Below are 15,850 nucleotides of genomic sequence, written 5' to 3'. Positions count from 1 at the left end.
GAAAATTATATTTCTAATTTAAGGCAATGAAATTTAATACATTATTTAAAATTCTAATTAAAATGTCTTCTTAAATGGAGTATCAAAAGCCTTCCCAGGGCTGGCCCCATGGCGCAGTGGTTAAGTTCGGTGTGCTCTGCTTTGGCAGCCCAGGGTTCACAGGTTCAGAATCTGGTTTCGGACCTATACCACTCATTAGCCATGCTGAAGCGGCAACCCACATATAAAATGGAGGAAGACTAGTATAATGTTAGCTCAAGGCTAATATTCCTCAAGTTAAAAAAAAAGAGGAAGATTGGCAACAAATGTTAACTCAGGACTAATCTTCCTCAGCAAAAAAAGCCTTCTCTTGCAAATCCTTAGCTTTTTAAACTTAGCAGATTAATGGTGAAGATTTCAATACTGATCAGACAATACCATAAATATTTTTAGACAGAGTTATGTCATACAATATTTATCTGTTTAACTTTTTGAATATTTAAAACAAAATTAAGTTAGTTTGCTCCTTTAACAGTTTCTAAGCTAACTGGGAATATTTAAAATATTTGAAAGAGATGTTTCATAAGTTTTGTGACTACTGGCTTCATTTTTTTATGCTAACTTGGCCTGCAGTGATCAAAACAAAAAATCACTATATTGTGGGGTTTTTTTTACTCCTTCATATGCTATAAAGTACTTTCTAATTCAAAAGTATATTTAGCTCTAAACACTCACCCATGAAAATTTCCTTGATATGTTCTTTTCACTAAAAATTTCTTCCTCTTCTTAATTTCCTTAGCGATTGATTTATATACACTTCTCTAAAGGAACCAGACACTGTTCTTTTTTCCACCTGCACTATAAACTCTTTGAGGGCAGAGTTTATGTGTGATGCATCTTCATATCCCTCAGAACCTAGCACATTTAGACATTTCCCAATAAATAACTGCTGAGAGAATAAGTATATAATTAATAAATAATATGGAAGAACAAGCTGCTATTAACAAATGAAAAAAAAGCACTGTTTCCTATTTTAACACTGAAAGATGACGATAACACCATTCTTTCAGTGTTTCATTTGCTCAGTAAACAATTTTCCTGAAATGGAATTGGCAAAACAACAGGAAAAGTCAACTGCACGGTATTTTTTTCATGAATATGTTTCACAATTACAGGCAATCAACTTAAAATTGTAAATAACACCCCTCACAGTAATTTAAAAAACTCAGATTTCATTTAGCATTAACACCAAAAAGGGCTATTCAGTCTGCAGCTTTTGCAAACATATTTTCATTATTATTAATCCTTTTCACGGTTTAAATTTCTTTTGCCTTTCACTATAGTGAGAAATGGACGTTATTTATAAAATGTCAACTCAATAAAGAAGTCAAGAAAAGCCATAGATTTAAAATGTAAATTTTTGGGCCGGCCCCATGGCTGAGTGGTTAAGCTCGTGCAATCCGCATCTGCGGCCTGGGATTTCACTGGTTCAGTTCCTGGGCGCTGACAAGGCACTGCTCATCAAGCCATGCTGAAGTGGCGTCCCCCATGCCACAACTAGAAGGACCTACAACTAGAATATATAACTATGTACTCGGGGGCTTGGGGAGAAGGAGAAAAAAAAAAAAAAGAAGATTGGCAACAGATGTTAGCTCAGGTGCCAATCTATTAAAAAAATGTAAATTTTAACAAAGGCATTATTGTCTCTGTGAAACATTAAAGAAGGAAATCTTTCATTGTAGCCAAGAACAGTTTGATCATTTCAGAAAAATATCTGTCACAAAATCAGAGTTCAGAGGGTTAACCATGCGCAATAATATATAATGAAAAATATATAATGAAAACTTATTGAGAGGACGACTACTTCTTGACAGGTGTTTTACATCAATAAAATAGTAATCTCTCTCAAGACTGCCTCTGCAAATCTACGGAACAAATGATAGTGCAAAGGCTCAAATGATTTTGTTAGCAGGCGTCTACTGTAGCAAATGACTGCCAAATTAACTCACTATTTATTTGTTGAGCTGACATTCCAACAGTGTTGAAGGAGATTTAACTCTAAAGCCTTGGTGATCTGAATGGTATTTAAAAACTAGTTTTCATACTACTTTGTTCTGGTGATTAAAAAATACTGTATAACCGTAATTTTCCTTTTAATGCATCACTAATTTTGGAAAATATTCCAGTTCATCCTCATCCAAACATTAAAGCTAATTTTTTTGCCACCACTGTCCCTACCTCAACCCTATGAGGTCTATTCTCTTTGACAAACTTATCAAAAGTTTACTGCAGTAGTTGACAAAGGAAGGTAGAATAGTAATACAAAAATTCTAGGTGCTTAATATTTTGGATTCTGAGAAAAAAATTAACAAAACTTAGAACAAAGTCAATAAATTCAACCTTGAATTTATTTAGGATTTTTAACACTAACCAAATCTGAAATAAACACTCAAACATAAACTAATTGCACAGACTGGCACTGGCAGTTTCTTCTACAGATGTGATAAAAATTATTGGAATATTATTCATAGAGAGCAGCAATGAACATCTTACCAACATAGACAAGCAAAAGATCAATGAAGAAATTACCCCTGAAGCTGTCTTTTGTCCAACATTTACCATTCAAAGACATTTAGACACAGATATAAAATGTCAAATCAGTTATGAAAATTTATGAGAGAGATTATTCTGAATTCAAAGATCCCTGGAGCAAGATAGCATGCCTATACTGCTATTGGAAAATTTTATCAGGAAAGAAAGAAAGCATCTTTAGTCTAAATTTCAATAAATTCCTATTTGAAAAAAACATAGTCCATCTTATGGCGATCATCCAAAAGGAATACTTACACATTTGTAAATACTTAGTTTCATCCCCTTTTAAACGTTTGTATTTATTTTAAAAAATATTTTCATAATCAATTTAGGTATTTTTAAGTTATGAGATGCCAATTTTAAGTCGCTGAAATACAATTTCAATTAAGCAATGAAGTGCCAATGTAGAACCCTGTACCTACAGTAAATAAGATTTGACTTACAACTGCTTGACTGTTCAGAAACTAATTAAATCACAGGTTGATGTCACATATAAATATAGAGCATTATTAAATTTGGTGATGTGTGGTACACTGTCAAAGGATATCAAGATACAACTTCAGTTCAATCTGTGGTTCAAATTGCTAACCTAAAATAAATTAGCAGCCAATAAAAATTTTTAACAGGTCCTTCTTCCATATTTAAAGAAGGTAGAGGTTATGAAGTCAAGGACAGGATTCACAAGCAACTAATTTACAAGTGTATTTAATTAAATGTGTACCCAAAAGAGTAAACTCCCACATAAATGTCATTTTATATGGTCAAAGCTGACATACAACTGAGCTATATCTAAGTAGGAGTAGCTCTCTTTAAAAGAGCCTTTAAAGAATACTTAGAAATGTTCTAGAAGAATAGTAGACTGCCAAATCATTCAATATCCCAGGAGAACTTCAGTCTTTCTGGTTTCAACTGAGCAATCCACATCCACTCACAAGGTTAAAATTTCACTCTTCTATTCGAATGTGCCTGAAAGCTGTCAGAGCCACGAGATGAGACCTCAGGACATACCATTAACTGCTCCCCCAAGTCAGCAGACACGTCCTTAGATTTCAGAGAAGGTACAAATTTCACACTCATAACTTTTAATCAAAGAAGGAAGAAAACATTATCATGGGTATATGTGCAAATACTACTTTGGTTTTTAAAATACGACACCTGGCTGTATTAAAAACAAAATTTGTTTTATAAACGAGATCTACAGTTAAATGACTTCTAGGTTGATTTAATAATTCTGCTAAAATGCTACCGAATCCATAAATTATGTCATATCAGTCTCATCTAATGAAGGACATTAAATGTATTTGCTACTTTCAATGTAAACAGAGACATTTATAAAATTGAATTACTTTTCATCCATGCGGCTTCTCATTTTCTTCAGTTTCTGCATAATGCTGCTGGTTTCACTGCTGGAGATTGAAATGGGGGAAGGACTACGGGTCTCCAAGTCAGTTGGACCAGGACTGGTTGCGTTATTATCCTTTGTACCATCATCACTATGAGAGTCCTGCAAACAAAAGGAGGTAAAGTGTCACAATTTTACTGGAATTTAAGATCTCAAAGTGATCTTAAACACTGTCATTTCAAAACAATACTCCTGAAATAGCTGAAATTAAGGTATTACTTCAAGGTCAAAATTATATCACACGTTTAAAAATGGCTAAAATACAAATTTTATGTTGTGTATATTTTACCTGTATTTATACGTAATCACAAAGTGTAATCGTTTTTTAAACGTAAAAAAAAAAATCCAAAAAACTTCTGCTACTAGAAATCTAGTATCTCAATGTCCCAATTTTTAAAAATTGAACCACTCAAAAGGAATACAAAATTACAGACACTATAGCAATATAAATCATATGTACAAACACAAAGAATGAAGAGAATACCTAACTTATTTCAATCATACTGAGGGATGGATATTTTTTCTTTAAATATTTCTTATGGAAAATAATATTTTCACAAATTAAAAAGTGGACAATGAAAACATTTGGGAACTACTGGTTTAATCACTGTATTATTTCTGATGAGCAAAAAGTAATTACTTAGTAAATCTTTCCCACAAATAGTAATTTATTCTCATAACTTTTCAGAGACAATCATGATAGTTTCTATTTGTGAACAATACAAACAAACCAGGGTATTTCTCATTCCCTTTTCCCTTCCTGAATGATTCAGTCTTAAAGTCATTAGATGGAAGAGAACAACACAGGTATCCATGCAGGGATGGAGGGAGACAGGGTGGCCAACAGTGGGGTGACCCAACCTGCGTGGAATGAAGAGGGTATTGAACGCAGGTGGGTGGCCTGTGTGGGGAAACAGAGCCCAAGTGGGGCAAGAGGATGTCCATATGGGAGTGGTCCTACATTGCAAGTCACAAGCTCAAACAGAATGAGGTGGCATTCCTACAGAGAACAGAATCCAAAGAGGGTAAAGAGGCTATAAAGAAGGGCAAGGAGATGGGGAATAGCCTGACTCGGGGAGTCAGTGCCCAGGGAGGGTGAGAAGGGCATCCACATGAAGAAAGAGGTGGCTTATGGGAGATGGGTTACATAGGAGGAATGATCAAATCATTAACTATATTAAAGAAAATGGTAACTAGTTATCTGTCAGAGAAGGAAATTCCAAAAGAGAGGAAGCTAGAATGAATCTTGTGGGGCTGGATTGAAAAATGGAAGGATCAGCATGAACTTCTGATTTATCGGTATGAATTCAATATATACATACTATATGTATTATACATACACAACTAAGTATACATGTAAAATGTTTGTATTTATCTACATCTATATATATTCATATATTCCTTAGATTTGTTGCTTAGGAGGTGCAAAACCTGAATAGCAATGAGCATGCTGAGCACCACATCTTGGTTTCTAAAGAACTTTCCTCTTTGAGGAAATGGCTAATTCCAAGGCTGGGGCAAGTTAAGCACAAGATGACCCTGAAACATCTTGTTCCAGAAAACATGGACATGCTCAAAGACTGATGGCGGAACATGTCAAAAGGACACAGAAACCTGCTTGAAGAGGCTCCCAATGGCCCGATTTGGGACAAAGTGAGCATCAAAACAAATGATGATAGTAACAGACTGTAATGCTGAGGTAAAAGAGGAATCCATGAGTCCATATGATATAAATAAAAGAATAAATTTAAGTTTGACGAAGAACAGGAATTTATGTAGTCTCAAAACACCTCCGCACAAAGTACTTAATTACAAAGGGAAAGAGAGTAACTTTACAGTGAAGTCCGGTAGACACCACCTTAATCAAGTTATCATCATCAGTAATGAGATAAATCAAAATCAGGGGCCACCTGATCGAATGCAATGAGAAGAACACCACATCACTTCTGTGATATTGCTGCCAAAGATGCACAGCCTGAATCTATTATGAGGAAACACTAGACAAATCCACATTGAGGAACATTCTACAAAATAATTGGCATGTTAATTTTCCAAAGTGTCAAGGTCATAAGAGTGAAGGAACTTCTTCCAGACTAAAGGAAACTAATGAGACTATGAAAACTAAATGCAATATGTGATTCTGAACTTACCTTTTGATATAAAGAACATTATTATAAAAATTGGAGAAACTTGAAGTCTGCAGATTAAATGGTAGTAATGTATCAATGTTAGTTTGTTGGCAATATACTCTCAACTAAGGAAAACGCAGTTCTTCATACTGTTTGAAATTTTCCAGAAATTTGAAATTGCTTCAAAATTTAAAGTGTATTTTAAAAATCAAAGTGGAGAATATTAGAGATTTATTTAACTATAACGCTATATAGTCTGGGTTTCCCAACACTACAATGACACTTCACAGTATCTTAGAATAGGTCCAAATTTGGTTTTTGTCTTAATATCTCCTTTGAATCTTATGTCACCGTATTAACATTGGATAGGTGAAATAAGTATCACATAAAGACCAAAAATAGTCTCTCCCATAATTCTGAGGAATACTATTTGAATTGAATAAGCAAGAGCAAGGCTCTCTGTCCCAAATGAGTTTATAAATGGAAAACATTTTTAAACTAATTTATGAACCATGTGTTCAAATATTCAAAAGTTGAATATTCTATGGGAAAAAGAAATAAAAACACTCACTATACATAAAGGCACACACATACAATTTTATCCTAGTTCATTATTGTATCACAGTACTGGAATTAACAAATCCATCATATTAGATGAGGCAGGGTTAGGTATTAGCAAGCAACATGAGGCAGAAAACAAACTAATAACAATTTCACACAATTTACCAATTTATTTTCTCCTGCAGACTTTAACTTCTCCTGTAGTTTTATGGTGGTCTGTCGGATCCTTTCTATCTCCTCCTGCTGTTTAAGAATCAGTTGTCTTTCCTTTCGAGCCGCCTTATTGGCTTCCTGAAGACGCTTGATTTCTGCCTAAGTTTTAAAGAGTTAGGAAAGGGATTGAGATTTGGAGGAGACAAGTCCAAAGTAATATTTTAAAAAGAAAATCTAATCATCACATATATAAAAAATAAATAAACATAGTATTTCAAGATAAAAGTAGTAACATTTAAAAGTTTTAAAGTAGTGGAGGAAAAAGTGTCATATAACTCCAACTTGACATGATCCCTTAAAATAATTCTAATTACAACAGACTGATAATTTTACATCTTTCTAAACTTAATATACCCTTCACATTTTTCCATAGTGATACTCCATCTTTACACTTATTTGTCTAAAAGTGGCATATCAAGTAAACTAATTAATGTAACCATTATCCTATTGCTAAACTCTTAGACCCCATATAATTTTCTACCATCCCAAATAAAGCTTTAATGCCTCTAATTGTTTCATACTATGGATTTGTTCTTTAGGAGAGATTCCAAAAAGTAGGACAAACAAGGCAAATAGGATGAATCATTTTATAGCCCTTAAAATAGTTATAAAAATTTGCTTTAAAAGGGGCCAGACTCGCGGCCAAGTAGTTAAGTTTGTGCGCTCTGCTTCAGCGGCCCAGGGTTTTGCTGGTTCGGATCCTGGGTGTGGCCATGGCACCACTCATCAGGCCACATTGACTGAGGCAGTGTCCCACATGCCACAACTAGAAGGACCCACAACTAAAACATACAACTATGTACTGGGGAGATTTGGGGAGGAAAAAAATGCAGGACGAAAAAAAAAAGATTGGCAACAGTTGTTAGCTCAGGTGCCAATCTAAAAAAAAAAAAATTACTTTAAAAAAAGAATCGTCTTCACTTAAAATGCCACCAGATCACTTAAGACTACATTGCACCAAACTCTCTCCACCCAGGATGTTATTAAGTTTTCTGTTGCTAATTAAGTGGTCAGAAGATGATACACTTCACTGTTAATAACTGTTAAAATTTAACAGAGATTGTTTTCATAAATTTGTTTTAATCTTTCTTGTCAATAAAGCATAATACAGAAACTAATAATTTGTTACTTATAATTTCTTTTAATCATGTTTGATTTTTTCAAAGTATCTGAAAATGCAGAAAAGTGCATAATAAACAACTAATTTCCAAAATCCCAAATTGACAACTGTTAACATTCTGTCATATTTTCTCCTAGTCTTTAATTTTGTAAAGAAATAAAACATTACAGAAAAAACCAGTCTATAATTCCCTGCCTCAACTCCTTACGGGTAACCAAGTAACCACTATCATGGTACAAATCCTTCCAGCACATTCTTTTTAAAGTCTTCTACAAATATTTGTAATTGTCTGCAAAAAACATTTATTGTTTGGTTTATATGTTTTTAAATATTTTATAAGTAATACCATACATACATATTTTCAATCATGCTTTATTTACCAGACATTGCTTTTGATATCTCTCTGTGTTGATTTATACCTAAATGCTGCATAAAATTACACTGGAGGTATGTACATTTCATTTATCCATTATCTCTATGGTTGGGATAAGATTGTTGTCGACTATTACAAACAATGCTACAATGAACAGCCTTCTACTTTTTGTCTCCTTGGGCACATGTATGAATTTCTCTGGAGCAGTAGTTCTCGAAGTCCATGGGCCCTTGGGGGTCCCTGAGATCCTTTCAGGAGACTCTCAGGGTCAAACTATATTCATAATACTAAAACATTATTTGCCCTTTTACATTCTCATTCTCTCATGAGTATACAATGGCATTGTATGCATTTTTAAGAAAATAACTATATTATCCAAAACAGAAAAAAATTTAGTGAAAAGAGTAGTACTTAGATTTTTGTAAACCTCTTTACTGTCTGGCTTGATCTCTTTTTTTTAACATCATGTACTGGTTATTTAGAAAATGTTGGTTCATTTCCAAAATGTTGGTTCAATCTTCTAAATGCTGATGCATTTCATTATATAATAACAAAAAATCACTTTCATTAATATCACCAATGATCTCAAAAGAAAAATTTTCTAGTATTGGGTGCTCCCTTAAGAATAAGTCACATAGTTGTCATAGTTGTACAAACTGTTCATTTTAAAATGCTTAGTGGTAAAGTGAATTATTCACTTTAAAATCGTTATTTTATGTTATGTGAACTTCACCTCAAAAAGAAAAATAAGACACAGGAAAATATGTTTTTTAGATACAGTTTTGCAAAGATAGTTGGCGAAATTGCTTATAGCCATCTCACTACAACTCAAAATAATTCTTATTGATACAACTGCAATAAATATCTTAGTACATATATCCTTATACTCTGGTGCTTTTATTTCTGTAGGGCAACTTTCCAGGAGTAGCCAGTTGGATCAGAGAGTATTTTTTCACATTTACTTAAAAAACATTCTGAAGTACTACAAACATAATATGCAGAAAAATCAGCCACTCAAACATCCACCAGTGGGATTGAACAGTTTACCATATGTGTTGCATATCTCTCTGTTTCAAACACAAATAACTACAGATGAAACTAAACTCTATCCAATCTCTTCTTCCATTTCCTCCCCAGAAATATATCATTCCTACATGTGCTTTTGTACTTTTTAATGCATGAGTAATTGCACAGAACATACATTACTGATTGGTGACTTTTAAAAATTTACAAGAATGGTATCAAACTGCACATATTCTTTTGCATCTTGCTTTTCTGTAAAAACCAATGGATTTTTGATAAATGAAGATCTACTGCTGTACTGTTCAATATGGCAGTCACTAGCTACATGTAGCTACTTATATTAAGACTAATTAAAATAAGGGAAATTAAAATTTCAGTTTCTCAGTTGCACTAGCCACATTTTAAGTACTGAAAAGTTACATGTGGCTAGTAGCTACTATATTGGACAGCAGAGATAGAGAACATGTACCATCACTTCAGAAATCTCTCTTGGACAATGCTGATATCTAATGCATTCACTTTGCTGCAGTACTATATTCTCTTACGGGAATATGCCTTGTTTCATCTGTTCTCTTACTGAAGATATGAAGCTGTTTCCATTTTCCCCTGTACGTGTGTGAAAGTTTCTCTAGGATATATACCAAGACAGAGAATTGCTGAGTCATAGATTATATGTGTCTTCAATTTAACTAGATATAGTCAAACTGTTTCCAAAGTAGTTACACCAGTTAACACTCCCACCAGTTACACAGAACTGGAGTGACAAAACTGGAGACTTCAGGCTTCAAATTCAGTCTCCCCCTCAAAGTATTTGCCAATTCTGAAGCAGCACAGATGGAAAGCTAAGGTGCCAAGCCAGAAAACTCTCAACAGCAGAGCAGAAATCCCCAGTCTCTTGTGCTGGTAAAAAAGGTTCACCTGACTTTCAGCTGAAATCCCTGGAGGGTCACAACTTAGGGTCAATGTAAAGCAGAAGTAGACTGAGGCTTACCAACTCTGCAACCCAATACTAACCCAGCCCAGTCCTTAAACGGCTTACAGTGAACAGCAGACCACCCTAACTGCATAGCAGAGGAAAGGATAAATCTTCTCCAGGGGAAGATAACATCATCTGGAGCCTTTGCAGTTATTTATACAGTGTCCAGCATTCAATAAAAAATTACTAGGCATGCAAAGAAAAAGGATCATATGATAATAAAAAATAAAAACACAACAGTAGCAGACACACAGATGTTCAAATACTGGAATTAGCAGACAAGGAAGTTAAAATGACTATGAAAAAGGTGTTCAAAAAAACAGAAAAAGATAGAAAAACAGATGAAAAGGTAGAGAATTTGAACAAAGAATTAAAATCTACAAAAAAAGAACAAAATGAGTATTAGAGTATTATAGAACTAAAAAAAAGTCAAATTAATAACTCATCAAGGGCCAGCCCCAGTGGCCTACTGGTTAAGTTTGGCTCACTCTGCTTCAGTGGCCTGGATTCAGTTCCCAGGTACGGACCTACACCACTCATCTGCCAGTGGCCATGCTGTGGCGGCAGCTCACATAGAAAAAGAGGAAGATTGGCAGCAGATGTTAGCTCAGGGCAAATTTCCTCAGCAAAAACAAAACAAAACAAAAAGAACTCACTGAATGGATTTAACAATACTCATGACAGTGCAGAAGATATAACTAATGAATTCAAAGACAGGTCCATAAAAACTTTCCAAATTGAAGCATAGTAGTTTTTTTTTATTATTTTGAAGAATGACATAAAAACAAAACAGAGCAGAAGAGAGATGTGGTAAATGGTCAACAGGTCTAAAACATGTCTATTTGGAGTCTCTGAAGGAAAGGAAGGAGAGAATGGGGCAGAAGCAACATACAAAGAGATGATTTTCAAAGACTGATGAAATACAACAAACAATAGATTCAAGCTCAGCAAACCCTAAATAGTATGAATACAAAAGAAACCACACCTACGCACATCATAGTAAAACTACTGAAAAATCAAAGATAAATTTTTAAAAATCTTAAAAGCAGCCTTCAAAAGAACAAAATTAACACAGTCGAGCTCTCCACAAAAACAATGGAAACCAATAGACAACGGAAAATAATATCATTAAAAATGCTGAAAAGGGGCCAGCCCGGTAGTATAGTGGTTAAGTTTGTGTGCTCAAGCAAAATAATCCTGTAGCTAGTAAAAATACTTTCAAAGATGAAGGTGAAACAAGTACATTTCCAAACTAACAAAAACAATGTGTTATCAGCAGGCATGCAACAGAACATTAGATTCATCAAAATTAAAAAGCACACTATTAAAGTAAAAACACACCACCACACAAAGACAGAAAATATTTGTAAATCTAGTCTTTATTTTATAAACAAAAAGGTACTGTAACACTGTAAAAAGTTATTTACCTATTTTAACTAAGAAAGAAATTTAAATTATTTTAAAAGCCATTTTTTTCTGGATTAAAAAGACATAACTTCTTTTTTCAAAAAAAATAAAGTTGAGAATTCCTTCAAGTTCACATGATCAGTGATGTTTCCTGGGGCAAACTTAAAAGAAAACTATTTAAGTAATAATCCAATGCATAATGCAAATGATTAAGTGCATAAATCATCCAACACAGTAGCTAGTACCTGGCAACATCTCAATAGGGAAAAAAAACCCTAGAATCTACTAAATACTTACCAGGCACTGTGAAACACATTTTTATATATGTTACCTCACCATATCAAGTATAATCTTACTCCTACAGATTAGGAAATTAGGTCTCAGAGAGTTACTTAACCTTGACCATGATTATAGTTGCAAGTGACAAAGCTGGAATTCAAATAACTACTACTAATATTTATTGAGCACTTACCTTTGTGCCAAGGTCTAAGTTTATTATTATATGTATTAAAACTCATTTATTCCTCCCAACAACCCTCAAAGCATGTTGTCATTATTATCCTCAGTTTACAGATAAGGAAACTGAGGCACAGAGAGTTTAAGTTACTTGTCCAAGGTTATGAAACTAATAGTTGGCAGATTTGGGACATTAACCCAGGCGATCTGACTCCAGAGCCTGAATTTTTAAGCACTACAGCATGCTGATCTCTAGGATTCAAACCCGAGGTCTTTCTGAATCCACTAAGCCAAAATATTTGTCAATTTGTAATTAATACGTCTTGAAAATCTATTTGGGGAAACAGTGACTAAAAAGTTAATCCAAATAGATTCTGTCACAAATATCTCAATTTTTAAAATACGCATTTCAAAAGATTATTTTATTTTACATACTAAATGAAGGCAGAAGGTTTGACTCTATTCTATATTAAGTTAGCAGTGACACACAATCCCAATTTAGGAGAAATATGTAGATTATCAAGAAACTCCTGTAATTATAGTGGTATAGGCATAAACACTGGTAAATATCAACTAAATCTCATTTAAGGCGGTGATAAGAAAAAGAGATCAGGTAAAATAATAGATTCCAAAATCCAACTTGCCTCTGATAAATTCTCTTAAAGGAATGTTTTTCCTAACTTACCTTTTCTTGCTGCAACCTTAAGAGCAAACCACGCTGTTTCTTTCGGAGTGGGGGCATTTTGTCATCTTCTCCTTTGTCTCGTAGATGTCTGCAAATATTTCCCATTGAGACGAACATTAAATTTCTATTCTAATGTCAAGAAGTCTCAACCACTAAAAAGTCTCTAAACAATTTAACATTTTCAAATGTGGAAAACAGCTGCTGCATGCAGCAATTCCTATCCCAACAAATATTTTACTGTGTATATAATATATGCAAACCCTAGACTCTGTCCTTTAAAGACAAAATAGCTTTGAGAAATTTACAGCAGAGTAAAGGAATTAAGTATAAAATAACAACATAAGAGTCAGTTAAGCAATAAAAGAGAAATGCAAAGAAAGTGTATGAGTAGGTCTTGAAAGCAACATGATTCAAGGATGATTGCTGCATTTCTAGCTTGAGAAACTGGGTTGATCAAATCAAATTAAATTAAATGAGGAAACAAAAACACCTTTAAAAACAAAGCATTTCCTTTTAATGAAAGGAGAAGTTGAACAGTGAAAACTATGTTCACTGAAAGAACTTACTTTTTCTGATGCTCTAGCCAGGCCAATTCAGCCTTAGTTTTCTCCTTCAAGGCCTTTTCACGGAGACGCAGCAGTGAAGACTGGTGAGCTGCCCTCATTTCCTCTTCTTTCATATACTGTCGAACCATCTCCATAGTAAATTTGGAAAAGCTGTCTTGTCCTCCTGAGAATGGCATGCTCAGCTCCTAAAGTAGAGAGTTTATTTTGAGTTTATCACGACTGGAACTTAATTTCATTAAAAGAGGTATGCACTTATAAAAATAAAATATGTATACAAAAAGGCTGCCAACCATGTAAGAGAACATTCTTCAAAAAAGGCACACAAGAAGGGGTAATATTCATCTTCTAATTTATTCAGCCAATAAAATTTTAACAGCTACTGTAAGCTAGGTACTGTCCCGGGGATATAAAGTGGGGTAAGAATTTGTGCCTGTTACTCAAAAGGCTCATAATTTAGTAAGAAGAATGATATAAGTGTAAATTAGAGTGAAGCAAGTGTAAAAGCTAAAGAGGTAACTTTTGCTCAGATCCTCAAAGGCCTTATATACCATTCCAAGAAATACATCTGTATTCTACCTTGTGAGGAAAGCAAAGCCAGATTCTATAACAAAAATACAATGTAAAATTGATCTTAGGAAAATCATCCTGGTAGCTGACAAAGGAGTTCAAGCACAAAATGTATCCTCACGCCTTTTCAAGAACACACAACTATTTATGAAGAACTCCCACAGGTAAACTGAAACACACCTTGGCAGAAGACAGTGTAGTCTTTTCTGGGGAAGTTTCTTCATCAGAGTCATCATGATGGCCTCTTTTCTTTTCCATATTAAATCTGCGATGACTCTCAGAAGGCAATAAAGATCGAAACGATTTTTCTTCTATTTCATCCTCTGTCATGGACTCATCAAATTTCAGGGAATATTCTGTTGCAACAGAAGTTGAATCTAAAAGAATATGGAGCAAGTAGATTTTATCATTGTAACAATCTACAGTAGGTATTCAATTAGTAGCCCTTGCTGCCTCTTTATAGGACAATCTAACATAAACTCATGGAACTGATTGCTAGCAGTTAATAGGTATGGAATAATAAACAAAATACACTTAACTTACAAACAAGAAAAAAATCTCTAAAATATCTAAAAATACTAATATAAGAAATATAGTAAAAGTGTAAAGTACTTCATACATAAAGAGCTCTTACAAATCAATCAGAAAAACCACTAATAACCCTAAAGAAAAATAAGAAATGGTAATGATCAGATGCTTCACAGAGGCCAAAATTTAAAAAGTTTAATATTACTAGCAAAGAAATGCAAATTAAAAATTTTTTTAGAATTCATCAATTTAATGCTTAAAAACATAGCTCTTTTAGGTTCGTTCCTGTGTGCCTGTGACATGTCCCTACCCCCATGCATTTGTTTACTTAACATCCTTACTTTCTGGTACTACTAGATGTTCGAGGTTCATTTTGTATTTTCCCCGCCCAGTCCTAGAATCAGTCACTCCTCCAAAGAGCTCTGGTTTCTTTTATTGGAGAATATTTAGAAACCAGCTGGGTACCAGTTGTCCTTCTTACTACTGGGGTATCGTTGTTTCTTGACTCTCTTAGTGGGCAGACCTAGGTAATATATGCATATATACTAACCCATGTACACACACACACACACGCATACACACATCCCCCTACCCCTGATCCAGTATTCATCCATCCAAACATGGATTCATACTTAAGCATCTGACTGTAATCCAGGACCACAGCATCCATTCTAGTCTTCCTTTCTTGTGTATCTGTAACTTCCCTCTCCAACACTGACAAATCTGGTTCCCACGATCCAACATCTATTTACTTATTTGTTCAACCCCAATATATACGCAAAGAACTGGGATTTTTTTTGAGGAAGATTAGCCCTGAGCTAATATCTGCTGCCAATCCTCCTCTTTTTGCCGAGGAAGACTGGCCCTGAGCTAACATGCGTGCCCATCTTCCTCTACTTTATGTGTGGGAGGCCTACCACAGCATGGCTTGCCAAGCAGTGCCATGTCCGCACCTGGGATCCGAACCGGCGAACCCCGGGCCGCCGAAGTGGAACGTGGGCACTTAACCGCTGTGCCACTGGGCTGGCACCTATATAAACAATTGTTAACCAACACCTCTGTTTGAAAAACAAATTTACCAACTAGAATACAGTTTTTCTATACTGTTCCTTTTGTATTTAGGCTTATAATGTCCACTCAAAAATACCATTTTCCAAAGTTACTTAGGCCAGCCCCTTTTTCCTCCACCCCCTTCAGTGTGGTTATGCCATATATTTGTAACAGAGTTAGATTCATTTGCCACAGGCTAACTAAGCAGTTTGCATACATTAAA

General features: G+C 34.5%; 1 protein-coding gene across 4 annotated transcripts in view; it reads right to left on the bottom strand.

Moving 5' to 3' along the window:
- Window positions 1–15,850, bottom strand: part of CEP350 (centrosomal protein 350) — a 160,223-nt gene that overhangs the window by 52,200 nt on the left and 92,173 nt on the right. For all 4 annotated transcript variants that reach the window (XM_014739627.3, XM_070267826.1, XM_014739626.3 and 1 more), the window contains 5 exons: window positions 14,230–14,426; window positions 13,483–13,667; window positions 12,917–13,004; window positions 6,829–6,975; window positions 3,918–4,075 (listed from right to left, as the gene is read on the bottom strand). In XM_014739627.3, the coding sequence (XP_014595113.2) occupies window positions 3,918–4,075; window positions 6,829–6,975; window positions 12,917–13,004; window positions 13,483–13,667; window positions 14,230–14,426 (775 nt within the window). The remainder of the gene's footprint in view (window positions 1–3,917; window positions 4,076–6,828; window positions 6,976–12,916; window positions 13,005–13,482; window positions 13,668–14,229; window positions 14,427–15,850) is intronic.

Source organism: Equus caballus, chromosome 5 (genome assembly GCF_041296265.1).
Source record: "Equus caballus isolate H_3958 breed thoroughbred chromosome 5, TB-T2T, whole genome shotgun sequence".
NCBI classification, from domain to species: Eukaryota; Metazoa; Chordata; class Mammalia; order Perissodactyla; family Equidae; genus Equus; species Equus caballus.
The sequence above is the reverse complement of the archived record's forward strand: the minus strand, read 5'-3'. Positions and strand labels throughout refer to the sequence as shown.